This window comes from Halichoeres trimaculatus, unplaced genomic scaffold, assembly GCF_033239565.1.
Source record: "Halichoeres trimaculatus isolate MK-OKI-2021-1 unplaced genomic scaffold, fHalTri1.1 fHalTri1_scaffold_12, whole genome shotgun sequence".
Lineage (NCBI taxonomy): Eukaryota > Metazoa > Chordata > Actinopteri > Labriformes > Labridae > Halichoeres > Halichoeres trimaculatus.
Window position 1 is genome coordinate 13,445,368 of NW_027437190.1, and position 16,899 is coordinate 13,462,266.

Sequence of the window (16,899 nt, forward strand, 5' to 3'; positions counted from 1 at the left end):
CATGTAGCATTATTTTCAGGATGTGAAGACACATCAGCCTGAATCTCACACTGAAAAATTATTAAACTGATTTCCTCTTTTTATGTCTTTCAGGAGGACGTTCGTATTCACATGATCTATAAATCTGCAGGGCAAGAGGGGCTTAATGATCTCCTCAATGGTAAGATGAGACCTAAAAACTTTATGTATTTAATTAATGACTGAAACATCAAAAATAGTGAATTTGACTTTGTTTTATCCTTTGATTAGGGATTATAAAAGCTTTGCCAGACTTTTTGGATTAGTGCTGTACGCATATATTAATCCCAAATGAATGTGTCTTTTTTTCTAGGTGAACTTCCAGAACCGCCTTTTCCCAGCCCTCCTTTTCCAGGGTCCAAAGTTGTTCACAGGAGACAAAAGAGACAGGTAGGCTTACCCTGCAGGTAAAATAATTTTAACCTGTAGAGGCACACTGATGGGCTCATAGTAATGCAAACTTATACACAGTGTAAGAAAACCCAGTGTATGGTTTTTATTATAATACACCAAGCTAAAGATAGAGTCCTGTTCCCAAACTTCTCAAACAACTGCTCCCCATGCCTCTCTGTTCTTCTCCTTGAGCTTCTTCTATTCCATTAAATATTTACCTCACGAGCAGCGGCTGCTTCAAACCGTGTCTTCTTTCCTCAGACACAGTCAGAAGTCTGCAGCTGTCTGTCCCTCAGAGCTGCTCTTATCTTTATTTGGAATGTGGAAAACTGGCAAACTGCTGCCTTGCAGAGTTCATAGTTCTTAAATTTTGCATTGCTTTCTTTTCTCTGTGACATGTAAGCCTTGATGCCATCTTTGTGTTGACTTTGTGTGTTTGTTTTCTCAAACTGTTATGATTGTTATTTGTCAGGTTTCACATTCATCAAGAAGTGTGGAAGATGAGACCAAATACATTGAGCTGATGGTGATCAATGACCATCTAATGGTAAGAATTTAACCACATAGATGTGATGTAAAGTTACAATGAGCTATATACTGCCTCACCCCTTCAGTATGTTCTGTCAAACTTTTGGATTAAACCCCCTTTTAAAACCATGAGACTGTCAGGACAAAGATCCATGGCTTCCTGTGCATTAGGGCTTTGTTTTTTCTCTTTTCAGGATTTAATGTATTTTGGTTGTGTTAAAATCATGTGTCAAGTTGGAGGGAGTCAAAGCATCACAGCAAGAAATTAAATTGAATGCATAATAGTGCTTTTTGCTTCGTGAATTGTAGTGTTAAAAATGTCTCTTGTTGAATTATTGGAACTTGACTTCCCTGTTGTTGTTACTTTCTCATCCCATATGGGCTGGGCTCCATTTGCAGACACTCAAACCATAATAATACTTACCCTTTAAGTTGACATGAGCACAGCACAGGATGCTGCCAGGTCTGAGAGTCAACACTATAAATGAAGGGAGTGCCTGCACTCTTAAGGCCTTCTAAATTCTCCCTTAAATGTACTTTAAGCAGAGAGTTTTCATCCAAGTGGCTGTAACCTAAACCTCATGGGTCTGAACTCATTTCATATAAAACATTTGGAGCAAACGCAAATATGCACAGACCTCCTTCTTTTGATGGTTTGAAATGAATCTGTTCCAGGTTGTTAATCACGCTTGTGTTTTTTCTCCTCCCTCTCTCTGTGTCCCTCTCTTTTCAGTTCAAGAAGTTTCGGCTTTCCGTCGGGCACACAAATAACTATGCTAAGTCAGTGGTCAATATGGCTGACATGGTAAGAATTGTATTGATCCCCTTCTTGGAAAGCTTACCGCAAGCACTCCTAGGTATTGGAGCTGCACAATCCACTGTTTTTCTGCGTTACCAACCGCACTCTGCAGTCGAAGCCTCTTATGGCTCATAATACATCGCAAACAGCCATTAACCAGTCTGAAACAGCAGTGGCATCCCAGCAGCATGACGGCAGATATTTCTATGTTTCATCCCTGTTTCCCACATCTGGGTGCTGTGCTACTGAAACCTGACCAGCTGCGGGGTCATGTCTGTAAGCTAATAGGCTTGGGAAGCTGAGGAAAGGTTGCGCTTTTTGCCGTGTCCTTGAAGAGGATCATATGAAGCAGACGCTATTTGGGAAGCACACATCGATTTTCATGTACGAGTATAGGATAGTCACTTTTTCTTGTGTGCTATACCACCATGTCACTGAGGCTACATCCAACAAATACCAGGTATTACAGAGAGAGAAAGAAGGGAAAGGAAACAGGAGCATACCTTTTAAATTGACCAACATATTAAAACAACAAACAAAACAAGTATTAACAGATAATCAACTTTGTAGATGCTTCTGAGATACTTAAATAAATCTCATGAATCTCATCGGCTCAGCTGTCGTAATGTCTCTATATGACATGGTACATTGTTATGGAAACATGAAGTGTTTTTTCACTTCTTTATTTTTTATTTCTGAAAGGCTGACATCTGGAAAAATCATATACATGGAAAAGTAACAGAGTTTCTTCTGTGATTCAGTCTTTTGTTATTTAAATATAGATACAAGTGCAACATGAGAGAAACAAAGTGTTCAGAATCAACCAAGGATACAGCATAAAATAGTCTCGAGAGGCAGAAAAGTAAAAACAAAACCACAACCACAGAAGAGTAAGCTAAGGTTATGTGTGACCACATATTCCTTAGGTTGACTCCTCCACAAAGCCTGTCTGATTGGATTTGACATCTTTCACAGTAGTCCACAGATCAACAAAAACATCTTTTTGCAGACGTAAATAAAAAGTAACTCTTTCCATGGCATTAATATATTTATAATTTTAATCTACTCCTGTATTGTGGAGTTTGGGAAGCAACCACCGTCTAGTGAAAGCTTCTATACAGGCAGAGGTTGATACACCATTAAGGTATTCATCTCTATTTTTTATTCGAAAATCAACATTTCTTAAAAATAAAGTGAAAAACTGTAGAAGTACATATATTCCTATAATTGATTTTAATGTTGTATGAAAGTAACCAAAATGATTTTATCCCTGGGCATTCCCAAAAAGTGTGCTGCTAGTTAGCTTCCAGTGACCTGCACTGTCTCCAACATGTGGTGTCTCCTTCTTTAAAATGTGCTTTCTCCTTCAGAGCTACAAAAAAAGAGAATACAGCACTTCCAACCAAATTCTCGTCAAACATGAGAGTTTGTCCATTTCCATACAAAATTCCACCTATTTGACCAGCTTTCATCTGTTATTGAAAGATTACCTTCTCTCCCCCGTTTCTGTTGAATATTTTCTTTTTAATAGGGATATTATAGAGTTTAGAGATAATTCCCTTGTTTGAACAGTTCTTGTAGACACCAATAACATAACTTCAATATCAGATCCTCAAGATCCATTTCATTTTGAAGTGGTTAGTTTTTGTGCAGAACATTTTTAATGTTTGCTAAGTAGCAAGACTGAAGAATAAAAATGCTGTTTTCATAATTAAGCCCTATTTGGAGATATTTCTGGCTCAAGCGTCCCTCTGAGTCATTCAACAATCTGGAGTTTGAAAACAAAACAAGAATAACTAGAGATGAAAATTGGGAAAATCCAATACAAACAAGCATACTGATACTTTTTAAACTATGGTTTACACTGCACCATGGTTGTAAGTCTTGGGAATAAAGGGATTCACTTATTTATTTATTTTTATTGTGCAACAGACAAAGCAGTTTTACTATCAAGATAGAGGAAGAAAAGCTCAGAAATAAGTGCTGATAAAAGACCTTCAGGGTTTTTTCAAGGCTTATTTTTAATTTGTCTGTGTATCAGATACTTAGCCACATTTCTCTGATGCACATTTACAAAAAAAAACAACAACAAAAAACAGAATTATCAAATATCAAATTCAAAAATCAAAGTGAGAGTGAGGTTTTAGCAGACAGATTAGGACTGAACCTTGCACAGATCACTGACCACTTTATTTCTGCAGTGTAAGCTCTGTTGTTTGGACTCTTGGCATTCAGCTCAAACAAAGAGGCTTTTCTGTTGTCCTCCTTTACCTTGTTTGTCCAGTCTGGAAACCAAACAGATTTTCTTCTTACAGGAGCAAACATAATTATTTCTCTTCCAGTTTGCTCCTGTATGTCCTTCAGACAGTTACCTTTGTTGACTCCTGTAAGGTGCTACTGTCTGCTGGCTGGATCATATTGATCATCCTGACTGTGTGACGGCTGCTCTCATGGTGAACGGCTGGAGATGTTGATTAAAATAAGACATGCCAGTCAGTGTGTGTTATCAGTCAAACCACTTCACTGACTTAAAAGATTTGTAATTTTTATCAATTTTATTTACTTGAATTCCCCAGATTTTCAAGGAACAGCTCAATACTCGTATTGTGCTTGTTGCCATGGAAACGTGGTCAGCTGACAACAAGTTTAACATCGATGATGACCCCATGGTGACGCTGAGGGAGTTCATGAAGTACAGAAAAGACTTCATCAAGGAAAAATGTGATTCTGTTCACCTCTTCTCGTAAGTCTTTACATTACACCATGTATCTGATTTTCTTTTTTCATTTTCATTAGATGCTCATATATTTTTTCTGTTCTTTCCAGGGGGAATCGGTTTCACAGCAGCTGGGGAGGAGCGTCCTACATGGGAGGAGTTTGCTCCTTGACTAAAGGAGGGGGAGTCAACGAGGTGAGCAGCACATTCATGGTTGCAGGTTTTTACCGTAAGGAGGGAGGCAGAGCTGAGCTTTAGCTTCCTCACTAACAGCTTCAGTGTGCTCACCTGTCAGTCACGTCAGCTGACCTCTGTATTAAGAAAAGCTGCAAGTTGAACAACCACAAGAGGCTGTAAACATGTTTTATTTGTCTGGAATTATCTGCTTTTTGGTGCTTCTGCAGTCAGATGTATTGACTTGGGATTTAATTCCTGACGTTGCCACTTTATTTTAACAAACAGTGCTGGTATGAGGAATTCATTTTTGATTTATGAAGTTATAGTTCCCCCAAACTTACCTGATAATCTTTTTTTCTTTCACGCTCTCTGTCTTTCATCTAGTATGGTAAAACAGAGGAGATGGCCATAACACTTGCTCAGTCGCTCGGACAGAACATCGGCATCTTCTCTGACAAGAAGAGGATCCTTAACGGTACACAGTTTAACTTGAACAGCCCATTTCTCGCACGGCATTATTTTTTAAACCTCCTCTTTATGTGACACAAAGATTTTTATTTACTCTTTTTCAATGATTTCCTCCAGGCGAGTGCAAGTGCGATGATCGGTGGTCAGGCTGCATTATGGATGATGTTGGGTAAGTTGCTTTATGGTTTATTCCCTTATCAGGCCATCACCTTAAAGCCAAAGTGAAGACACCACATAATGTATGATAAAAAAAACAATAAAGATTAAAACATTTTTGAGTCATATTAAGTTCTAAAGATTGTCCAGACAAATTTAATCAAGATATGAGACATGGATACTCTTTCCAGGGTTCACAGACATTTAATTCCTGATTAATTTTCTAAACTGGTAGTGTTACTAAATTTTCAAAGTAACATTTTGTCAAGAGATAGCCAAAAATCATCCCTTGTATAGGCCATGTCTTGGTTTGATATATTTTTTAGAGGATTTTATAAATATGAAACTTAAAGCTACTTTTTGACTGATTGAAGCAGAGTTAGCCCAATGCTTGGTTAAAAAAAAAAAAAAGTCATGATCGCAGTAACAGAACAACATAGAAACCAGGAACAACAGCACTCATGTCTGCACATCAAACACACAAACAGCATGTTAGCAGAAAGAAAATGTGTGACTGTCCCTACAACGAAGTGTTGTTGTTGTTCAGCGGTTCACCTCTAGGTGTCAGCCCATGTTTGCTTTCCATAGGGCTTGTTTATGTAACTTCACTGGGCTTCTGTCAGCATTAATGTGTTATATAATCTGTTGCTTGCTAATATTAGAAAATAAGTGATAGATCAGTCTGTGTATGTTTTGTGTCTTTGTGCAGAAACCATGAAAGTATTTGTCTTATAATGTGTTAGCTCACATCTGCAGTGTGTAAACTGTACACTAGTTTGCCATTGTGCTGTTGTGAGCACTGGGATGTGACTGTGTGATGTGTGTGTGTATGTGTGTGTACCTTCCCTCTTGAATACCTGTCACGTTCCCCCTCTATCCCGAATGGGACAGCAGGTGAGCAGAAGCTTGGCTAGAACGTTGCCTGTGCTGATTTTGATCCAGCTGGCTGCCTCGGAGGGGTTGTCAGTCACCACAACCTTTCCCATCTCATCCGACAGCTCTACGGCCCCAGCTTCTCTTTCTATTCCAATGATATGAAAAAATACAGCTTGATGTCTCCTTTTCATGCACCGGCTGTATTTTTCATTATCATTTTGTACTATTTTACATAAACTTAATGTGTATTCTTCAGTTTTTTGGCCGATGTCACCGGCTGATCAGCCAAATAGTTAGACATTAATTAAATTATTCCTGCATTGAAAAACTATTCCTGCCTCTTCTCTTCAAAAAGTCAGGTTCATCAGCTCTGTTTGTCTAACCTATTGATCCAGTCTGCAATGTCACTCATCTCCTTTTTAACAACAGAGTACCTCCGGCCTGGATTGTTCTGGTTCTGTAATTAACATTTAAAAAGCCAGTGATGTGATCAGATCCACTACCTGAAATGAAGTCAATGTTATTTCAGGCGCTTCTATTTAGTGAGCAAACCTCGGTCACACCCACTGACATTGACTGGTTTTTATCTTATAAAACCAGCATGTCTGATCAGTCTAACCAGCTTCTAACTATTCTCACATTTTCAGGATTTAGCTACTGGGTGTGTTTGTGTGAGTGTGAGTGGCTTGTCGTGGGCCTTTAACCCAGCATTGATGAGGTAGGCAGAGCAGCTCTTACAGAAATTCAATTACATTTGAAACATTCAGTGTTCAACTCAGGAGACAGAGCTTTCAGGCTTTTTATTCTGTTTTTCTCTCCTAAAACAATGAATCCATTCTTGATGGAAACCAGGATGAGTCAAAGCTGCAAGCGAGGATTTATAAGAGCGGCCTTAAAAGGAGATTTTACTGGCAGTAGGGATGGGCACCTTCCACATTTGAAACAGTACGGTACAGATGCCTGGTACCTGGCAATCAGTATCTCTACTCAACAGTACCAATTTCGGTTAATTTGTGTGTTTTTGTTGTAATAAATATTAATTTGTTTAGAAATAAACTCTCAAAGTTCTTCAATCTAACATATTTATTTCTCAGTATATAAACTTACAATGCTGTGTTTGTATCCAGTATAAAAAATCGCCTTCCACTCCCTCACAGTCACAAAGATGCATTTAGGTACCTAAACATGGTACCATTTGATTTTTCCTAGAGACAAAATGCAGTCAGTACCTATCGCTAACTAACAGGCACATTTTTTTTGCTCTAAGATCTACCTATCTCTTCATTTCCATGCACCTCTGGATGCATTTCTGGTGGTAGAGATTGTGATCAAGGTTATAAACATGAGTGGAAGATGCATTGATATAACTTATGAGACACAAGATGCACTCTTTCCATCTTTTTTCACCTGCCTAAATTCTTCCAACCAAGGCTCCTCACTTCAGTAAGCTGGTTGGACTTTGGCAAATGAGCAGCTATGATGTATTCAGGAAAGGAACCTAATATTACACTTATCGTTTCAAAAATGTCATATTTTGGCACATTTTCCACCAGACCTGGTGCATGTGCAAAATAAAATAAAATAAAATAAAATAAAATAAAATAAAATAAAATAAAATAAAATTGAATTAAATTAAATTAAATTAAATTAAATTAAATTAAATTAAATTAAATTAAATTAAATTAAATTTAATTTAATTTAATTTAATTTAATTTAATTTAATTTAATTTAATTTAATAAAATAAAATAAAATTAAATTAAATTAAATTAAATAATTAAATTAAATCAAATTGAATTAAATTAAATTAAACTAACTAACTAACAAAAAACAAAAGGGCTTTCTACTAGGGCACCAAATCAGCGATCATTCACAGAATAAAACAGAAATACAATGTGGATGATTGTTGTTCAGAGAGTGCCATGCTTCTTTGTTGCCACTAGGGTGTGATATGCTGACAGTAAATGATAAAGAAAGGAATTGATGTTCTGTGATGATAGTGAACTTTCTTGATACAAGAAGTGCTCCATTTCACGTACAGCAGGTGATATTTTAAAGGTGTTTGTGCTGAAATTGTCTAAGCAAATGTTTTGATCCATTTTGATGATGTTTGATTGTGTCGTGAAAGAGGTCTGTTTGGTATCAACGGTTGTACTTCTGGTGACTTCTGGCTAATCATCCAAGTACATTTCATTTTTGTTTCACCCCTTCTAACTGTTCAGAAAGGGGTTAACACTACAAGATTTTCATGAAACTAAAATGAGTTCACAAATGCAAATCCGACGTGACAGCCTGGACAACTTAAAGAATGATACTGAAATATTGTAGTGTATGTCATCCTTCATCTAAGTGTGATCATTACTGGCTTGTCATAAATCCATTATCTCTGTAGGTGGCTGCATTTAGCTGCTTCTCATTTCAAACTATGACGACGTCTCGCAGCCCTCGACTTTCTCCGGCTCTGTTATTGCATTGTCTCATGTGCCGGTCACGATGAGCTGCACAACCAGAGGCACTCCAGTTAAACGAGTGCCAGCAGCTTAATCAGCACTAAACCCAAACATAAGTGAAAACTAAAAGCTGCTTGGGGCTGAGTTTGATGTCATTATGAGAATAACAATGAACCCATGACATTTACTGTGACCCTTAGCTCCAGGTGAATGTAAATTAAAGCTGAGATCAATCCAGCATAGCTCCTACCAATGTTTGTTGACCACTGAGTTTTTCATTTATTACATGATGATGCAATAACTGTTCACAATTGACTCATCCTAAATATTCAAGCTCATTTCCAAAATTAAATTATCAATGTGTCTCCACTGACATCCTACTCGTCTCTGTCTCCGTCTGTGATCCTCTCAATCGTAGCTATTCTGTATATTTACCTTCTTGCTATAGTAAGGATCTCCTCTGAACTGTAAGTATAGTAAACCTGTAGTAAAACCTGAAACATTCATGGTATGTAAGACATGCAGACTCATGCAAATGTGTGTTAAAACTTGTGTATTTTTCTCCCTGAGTGTTTTTTTTTCTGGTGATAAAAGCCTCTTCTCCCTCACTACCACCTGTGAATGCTGTCTGTTTCCACTCTAACTGTGAAACTCTGGGTTTGTGTTGAACAGTTTCTACCTGCCCAAGAGGTTCTCCGACTGCAACGTGGAGGAGTACCACAACTTTCTGAACAGTGGGGGAGGATCCTGTCTGTTCAACAAACCCCTGAAGGTTCGTCACACTCACACGTTCATGTACACAAACACACACACACACACACACGTCGAAGTTCTGTGAGCGTTAATCCTGATCCTGTCCCTCTCAGCTGCTGGACCCTCCGGTGTGTGGAAATGGTTTTGTGGAGCCAGGAGAGGAGTGTGACTGCGGCAGCCCAGCGGTGAGCTTCAGTCTGTAGATGGATGATAATAGGCAGTAATGTACTGTCCTAAAGGAGAACTGGATAATTATGCAGGGTCAATGTGACAAGCTAATTACCCGACAACAAAACCACCTGCTGTGCCAGACTTTGTCTAATAAGAACTAATTTAAACTAATGACGAATTACATTGGAGAAATCAAGGCAGCACATTTAGTGCATGATCCTTGAGTTTGTCCAGAGAGATGAATATTAAAATGTATCACACCTTTTCTTTTTTTCATTAGATTAAGGGTTACATAAGAGACAGAAACATCTGAAATGAATCAGAAGCTGAAAATTCAGAGCAGTTTTTTGTCTTTTAGGAGTGTGCCAGAGAGGGGGAGGCCTGCTGCAAGAAGTGCACCCTCACACAAGGTTCCAAGTGCAGCAACGGACTCTGCTGCAACAACTGCCAGGTACAGAAAAGACGCGGTTCACCTTTCATCTTCTTTTAAAGCTGCATGTCAGGAAAAGCATTTTACATAACCAAATGAAGAAGGAGAAGGAGCTTGTTTTGTCTCTTGGTGTTCATATCCTCCTGGGTTTATTTTTCAGACATAAACCTGTACCCTTATTCTGAAACAGTTGCCACAAAACAATTTGAGACTACGTTAGTCTGCATTTCTTCCCCTGAGTGTAGTTAACTTTAAGTCCTCTTTGATCTGTCCTTTTAGTGGTCTGTGACAGAAATCATTCGGAAAGCCTCTTTTGCTAAAAATGTCTTTGCACACACACCAGCCTCTGATAAGATACACTGATGATAGTTTAAGAAGACAATAAAAGAGTGAGGGCATTTCTTGTCGGGGGTTAAACTCCCATTACAAACACTCACAGTCTGTTTATCATGGCTGTGTCTTGGTTGGTAAACAGATGGAGTTCATGGGAGTCGTGTGCAGAGATGCAGTGAATGACTGTGACATCCCTGAAAATTGTACGGGCAACTCAAGCCAGGTGAGTGTGAACTTCCTGTACACACACACACACGCACGCACACACACACACAGGCTCAGCTGACACTGGACAGCATCTCTGAAGTTTTCTTCCTTTGTCTTAATTTTCAGTGTCCGCAGAATTTGCACAAGATGGACGGCTACACGTGTGAAAAAGATCAAGTGAGATGTCAACGCAACACTTGTGTCTTAGTGATATATTTAGAAAGGAAAATATTTATCCCTGTGCTTTATTCCTCGCTTTAGGGTCGCTGCTTTAATGGACGGTGCAAAACCAAAGACAGGCAGTGCAAGTACATCTGGGGAGAGAGTAAGTGTAAAAACCATATCAGATTTAAACAAAGAACTTAACTACACCTTTCCTCAGGACTTTTGTAGAAACTCCTGAAACTTTAGGAGTAAATGTTCATTGGGTGTGATTGTGTTCCCACAGAGGCAACAGCTGCTGATAAGTTCTGTTATGAGAAGTTGAACATTGAAGGGACGGAGAAAGGAAACTGTGGAAAGGACAAGGACACCTGGATCCAGTGTAACAAACAGTGAGCCAGTCTTTTCTTTAACTAAACCCACAACAAACCTGATATCATTTATTATATTATCATTTGTGTCTTTCTGTGTCTTTGTTTTTCAGAGATGTTCACTGTGGCTACCTCCTGTGCTCCAACATCTCACCTGCCCCGCGCTTGGGAGAGCTGCAGGGAGGCCTGACCTCTTTCTCAGTCGCCCGTCACAGTGCCTCTCTGGACTGCAGGTACGTTTCACTGAGAAGCTAGCTTTAAGAAGTACTGAGTGTGTAAAAAGATACGTCTGTTTCACCCACACAATCACATGACCTGTGTAAACACATACCCTTTGTTAGGGTTTTTGTAATAAGTGGACTCTCCACAGTGTTCAGTGGGTTAAGCTCTGACGTGTGTTTTTTGAAGCGGTGCTCACGTGCTGATTGATGGAGACACTGATCTGGGATATGTGGAGGACGGGACGGCCTGTGGGACGGACCGCATCTGTTTCAACCACAAATGTCTGCCCGTCCAACAGTTCAACTTCAGCACCTGCCCTGGGACCACCGACAAGACCATCTGCTCAGGACACGGGGTACATACACACACACACACACACACACACACACACACACACACACACACACACACACATGACTGAGCATCTGCTTCTGATGTATCAAACTGGTGTTACTCTAATATTTGGTCTCACTGTTCTCATGACTGTCCTCACAAACAAGGAATCAATAAGTGACATATTTTTTTTAGGCGAGCTGGCTGGTTGAGAGATCCTAAAGCACACTGTCCATGGTCAAACACCAGAGGATTGAGAAATCTTCAAATATTTAAAAGTGTTTCATTTTTATGTTTGTTTTATTTAAATAAATCAAGTTTTGTCATGGGGCTGCATGGTGGCGTAACGGATAGCGCTGCAACCTCACAGTAAAAAGGTCACTGGTTCTATTCTACCAAGTCTACCAAGCAAATATTTTAACTACACTACAAAAAAGTACTACTGAACTCATACAGGTAATTTAAAATAACATGGCCTTGGATTAAAACACTGATAACTATTAACATATGTAAATAATCATAGTGAGAAACTTAAAATGTCGCTTTGAACAGATATACAATGGTGAATTTGAGAGTATCATGAGTTGGACATTTATGAACACTGTTGACAGCGGGTTCTGAATCATAATTTGATATTGTTTCTGATTTGTATTGAAAGGTGCAGAACTAGATAAGCTTTTTAGCTTCTTTCTGTTCCTTCTCAAACTGGTTGCTGTGCATGTGTTTGCACTTACATGCTTAATTTATTAATGTACTGTAGCAGTTCAGTTGGGTTTACATATAACTTGTTGGATTTGGTTGTTGTTGTTTATTTCTTTATTTCCTTTTGTTTTCTGTTTTTTTTTAAAAGTTTGAGATAAATAAAAAATAGAATAATATTCCCAGCTTGACCGGTGGGTCTTTCTGTGTGGAGTTTACATGTTCTCCCCGTGCATGCGTTGGTTCTCTCCGGCTTCCTCCCACAGTCCAAAAACATGCTCATCAGGTTAACTGAGCACTCTAGATTGTCTGTAGGTGTGAGTGAATGGTTGTCTGTGTCAGCCCTGCGATTGACTGGCGACCAGTCCAGGTCCCGCCACTCGCCCAGTGACAGCTGGGGTAGGCTCCAGCCACCCGCGACCCTGAACAGGATAAGTGGTTTAGAAAATGAATGAATGAATTTTTGTCATATGAAGGCGTATGCGTTTCAAGCTGCCCCACAAAAGACACTTGTTCCAGTATTTAAGAAACCAGGGAATTGTTTTCTTTTTGTCAAATATTTTTCTTGAATTTTCCATGTAAGAGAAGGGTACAGAAAAAGAAACAGACAGTTTAGATACAGAACAGAAAACAACTTCCCAACTAAAACAAATCATTCGATTGCACTCGTTGATGCCACAAGAACAGAAAGGACAAGACACTGCACTAATTTGTGGAAGGCGATTGACTCACTGGTTTCAGCTTCAATATGTAAGGTATTTATTTGAAGTAGGGTATTGTTTTTTCTTCATATTATATTTCAATGTAAGCATAAATTTTATACTGATAAGCCTCATGAGGAGTTTTTTTCTTGCTTTAAAGAAATAAAATGATGTTTTCAATACTTCTGAATGAAAACCAAATGAGACAATACTTGATATGATAGATTATTCTTTTTTTGTGATAAATGTCTGAAACTTCTGCACCAGGGATAGTGTCTCATGAAATTATTAACCACAGGCTGCAAAAACACTCTTTGGTGACATCTCCTATTGCAAAGGTTCCTTATGAGTGGCTAATCCAACTGTAAAGAGACACCTGGATGAAATGTAAAAATATAAAACTCAAAACAAAATCAGTGAAGAGATAAGAGGAATGGTTTTGTTCATCTCCACACAGGTGATATGTTGTTCTTGTTTGATGCTGCAGGTGTGCAGCAGTGAGCTGAAGTGTGTGTGTTACCTGGGCTGGGCTGGAGAGGACTGTAACTCCACGTCTCCTCTCAGTTTTCTGGTGGTGGGACCGACTGCCTCAGTTTCAGGTACAGTCGCTCTGTTCTCCTTATCTTTACTCTCCTAATCTCTCAGCCTCTGCTCCTCTTCTCTGCTGGCTTTTTTTCTTCTCTGCTTTTCACATCTGTGTACGTCTTAACTCTTTCTACCAACAACTTCATCGTTCAGTTCTCCAGGGATAACCACCAGTCCCATTCACAGTGCTGTGACGTTGAATGTTTGAAGAATTTATGTGTTTCTGTTTCTTCTTTATTTTATTTCTCTGTGTTCGCTCCATGTCTGCATATTAAAACCAGCAGCATTTGTATTCACTGAACCATGCATGTCATTTTTTTTGTTTGTCATTATTTTCACACTCATTCTTTGTCAACAGGCTGATGTCTTTGACGGAGTGACTTGAGGTCAGATTTGAGTTCCTTTTCATTGTGTTCGTCCCGTCTCTGATCCTGTCATTTTCCTGCTCCTCTTCCTTTCTCACCCTAACTTCTGCTCAGCTCAGTGCATTGATTTTGACAGTAATTGTATTGAGGAACATATCATTCCTTTAGTGTTACCCTGAAAGAGAGCCTGCTGCTCATGAGATACCCCCTCAGTGTGGTGCTGATGGGTCACAGCAGCTTGGTTCCTCTCAGTTTTGTCCCCTTGTTCTCCTTCTACACTCCCCCTTCTCAGTGTTATTTGTTTTGTGTTCTGCTGTAGTGTTGTGTGGTTTGTGTATCCCTGTGTCCACATGATTTACACAGGAAAAGCCAAACATTCAATTAACACACACACCGGGCTCCCCACTCCTGTCTCTCTGTCTCCTCCTCTCCTCTGTCTCAGGTATCACCAGTACCAACATCATCATCGGGGCCATCATGGGCTCCATCCTCTTCCTCGCTCTCATCATGGCTGTCACAGCCTGGTGTTACAAGTGAGTTTCACCTCAGTTTGTGTGTGTGTGATGTTTTCAGTCTGTGGCTTACTTTTCTGATGGCATTTACGTTTGCCTCCACAGGAGCTACAAGCACAGACGCTACGTTGAGTCTGAAGTTCACAGAAGATTCTGCCGGTTTGCCCACTTTATGCTTTTCCCCATGTGTCCTCTTTTTTATACACTAACAGAAAAATTGAAAATGTGTTACTTTTTTTTGTTCTTGGATGATTTTTTTGTTTTAATTCTCTCTAATTAAGACAGTTATTGTGTGTTTCCAGACAAATGCCCCCTGGTGACTATGTCACAAAGCCTGGGGACGCAGACTCGTTTTACAGCGACATGCCCCCTGGTGTCAGCACAAACTCTGGCTGCAGCTCCAAGAAGAGGTCAGCCTGTCTGTCCCACCTGCAGATTTGCACTCTGTCCTTCACTCCCTCCATCCCATCCATTTCTCAGAACATCTCACTGTTTGGCTTCAGGTGTGCCACCTCATCATCATCATCATCACTCATTCATTTTCTGCTGAACTGTGTGTTGAGTTATGTGTGTTCATGCTTTATGACGCTGTGATATTTGAGCACTGCAGTAGCGATCAGTCATCATGTCATTGTTTCGTAGCTCATATTGTGATCCTCTGCTGCCAATGTGTCGTGAACTTGTCTCTGTTTTCGCACCAGGAGCAGAACAACACTTTACAGATTTAAAGAATGGATGATGCTGTACTTATATTTTTCAATCAATGCTTTGTCTTTATGTGTGTGTGTGTGTGTGTGTGTGTGTGTGTGTGTGTGTGTGTGTGTGTGTGTGTGTGTGTGTGTGTGTGTGTGTGTGTGTGTGTCTGTGTGTGTGTGTGTGTGTGTGTGTGTGTGTGTGTGTGTGTGTGTGTGTGTAGATCTAATGGGCTCTCCCACTCATGGAGTGAGAGAATCCCAGATGCCAAACACATCTCTGACATCTGTGAAAACGGTCGACCAAGGAGCAACTCATGGCAAGGTAAGACGCATCTACAGCACTCACGGAAAAAAGTCAAATAGTGTCTCCTAAGTTGACCTAAAATTAAAATGTTAAAAAAAAAATTTTTGTTACCTTTTTTCACTATAAATGCAACTGTGGGAAATAGAGTTTCCATGAAAATCTTTGAAAGTTTTTCTTATAGTGCAATGTACCAGTCAGTCTGTTGCTGCTGTGTGTGTCATTCGAGACACCAACAGAGATTGCTTGTGTAGATAAAGTACCAAATTTATTTCCAGCATTTTTCTAACACTAAAAGCACTGAAAACATACAGTAGATGTTATAATGAAGCACATTTTCCACACATTAAGACTCCAAAGCCCTGAAGCATGTTGTGTTTTCTGTTTCTTTCAGGAAATCTGAGTGGAAATCGTAAGAAACTGAAAGGAAAGAAGTTCCGCGCTCGCTCCAACTCCACAGAGTAAGTCGGTCATGTTGAGTTAAATCAGTGAAACCTGCTGATGGGATATGCAGATGAGGAAAGCTTTAGTGAGAAGTAAACTTATCAGGCTGTGAATCTGGTGTTATGATGTATCTTCTATTCTTATCATGTCAACAAATCCAATGAAAGACCAAAAGAGAAATCTGTGTGAGTCTCAACCTAACTTATCCAAGAATAGTTCGGACTCTTTAACTGTCATTAGATTTTCACTTCTCTTTTAAACGTGGACCAGGTCACTCCTTTGATGCCTTTACATGATGAAGTCTTCACCTAGCCACTTTGTCGTCAAACTAATCACACTCACTGGACCAAACATCAGCAGTCTGTCGTAAACTTTATATCACTGCTGCTAGCGTTGGTCAGGCTGTGAATAGGTGCAGAGATCACATGGTACATGAGAGGTTGGGGTCTTAGCCGTCATTTGGTATACAGTTCAAAATACACCATAAACAGGCGAAACACTTGGTCTTCTGCCTCAGGAAAGGAGGGTCATGAAGAGCATGAGTTCAGTGATTTCAAACATCCTTACACTTTGGGTTTTCTTTGACCCATCGAATCAGCATGACCACGCTGACTGGTGCAGTGATGTTAGTAAAAGCCTATTCCTCTAACCACACCTGACTTAAAATATCCTGTGTGGTAAAACTCAAGTTTGTTCCCCCCCTTAGAATAAAAATGTAGAGTTTTGGGACGATGTTTTGCCCCTCATCCAAAAAGCTTTGTCAGTTTCTGAACTAATGAAGCTACATGGTCCATCAGCCTCGTTTTTTAATCCTTCACAGTCTTCAGGAACAGCAACATGTTTATCAACGTTTATCTATGCTAACACTAGCTTATCTCATCCCTTGACATGAGGATGTGTTTACTTGGTGTTAACATAAATGAAGTGAGAGGTATGTTAATTTTCTCACAAACATTAACCCAGGTATAGACCGAGTATCGGTGCCGATATTAAACACTTTGAGGCATTTTGGCATCAGACAATTTTTTGTTCCTGC

General features: G+C 39.5%; 1 protein-coding gene across 2 annotated transcripts in view; it reads left to right on the forward strand.

Moving 5' to 3' along the window:
* adam22 (ADAM metallopeptidase domain 22) overlaps positions 1 to 16,899 on the forward strand; it is a 73,066-nt gene that overhangs the window by 48,632 nt on the left and 7,535 nt on the right. For both annotated transcript variants that reach the window (XM_074683821.1, XM_074683822.1), the window contains exons 7-29: positions 94 to 160; positions 332 to 408; positions 884 to 958; positions 1,673 to 1,744; positions 4,315 to 4,481; positions 4,565 to 4,649; positions 5,016 to 5,106; positions 5,217 to 5,268; positions 9,252 to 9,351; positions 9,446 to 9,517; positions 9,862 to 9,954; positions 10,409 to 10,489; positions 10,600 to 10,650; positions 10,735 to 10,798; positions 10,922 to 11,027; positions 11,120 to 11,239; positions 11,415 to 11,583; positions 13,449 to 13,560; positions 14,354 to 14,444; positions 14,529 to 14,582; positions 14,726 to 14,833; positions 15,340 to 15,440; positions 15,814 to 15,880. In XM_074683821.1, coding sequence (XP_074539922.1) covers positions 94 to 160; positions 332 to 408; positions 884 to 958; positions 1,673 to 1,744; positions 4,315 to 4,481; positions 4,565 to 4,649; positions 5,016 to 5,106; positions 5,217 to 5,268; positions 9,252 to 9,351; positions 9,446 to 9,517; positions 9,862 to 9,954; positions 10,409 to 10,489; positions 10,600 to 10,650; positions 10,735 to 10,798; positions 10,922 to 11,027; positions 11,120 to 11,239; positions 11,415 to 11,583; positions 13,449 to 13,560; positions 14,354 to 14,444; positions 14,529 to 14,582; positions 14,726 to 14,833; positions 15,340 to 15,440; positions 15,814 to 15,880 — 2,075 coding nt within the window. The remainder of the gene's footprint in view (positions 1 to 93; positions 161 to 331; positions 409 to 883; positions 959 to 1,672; positions 1,745 to 4,314; positions 4,482 to 4,564; positions 4,650 to 5,015; positions 5,107 to 5,216; positions 5,269 to 9,251; positions 9,352 to 9,445; positions 9,518 to 9,861; positions 9,955 to 10,408; positions 10,490 to 10,599; positions 10,651 to 10,734; positions 10,799 to 10,921; positions 11,028 to 11,119; positions 11,240 to 11,414; positions 11,584 to 13,448; positions 13,561 to 14,353; positions 14,445 to 14,528; positions 14,583 to 14,725; positions 14,834 to 15,339; positions 15,441 to 15,813; positions 15,881 to 16,899) is intronic.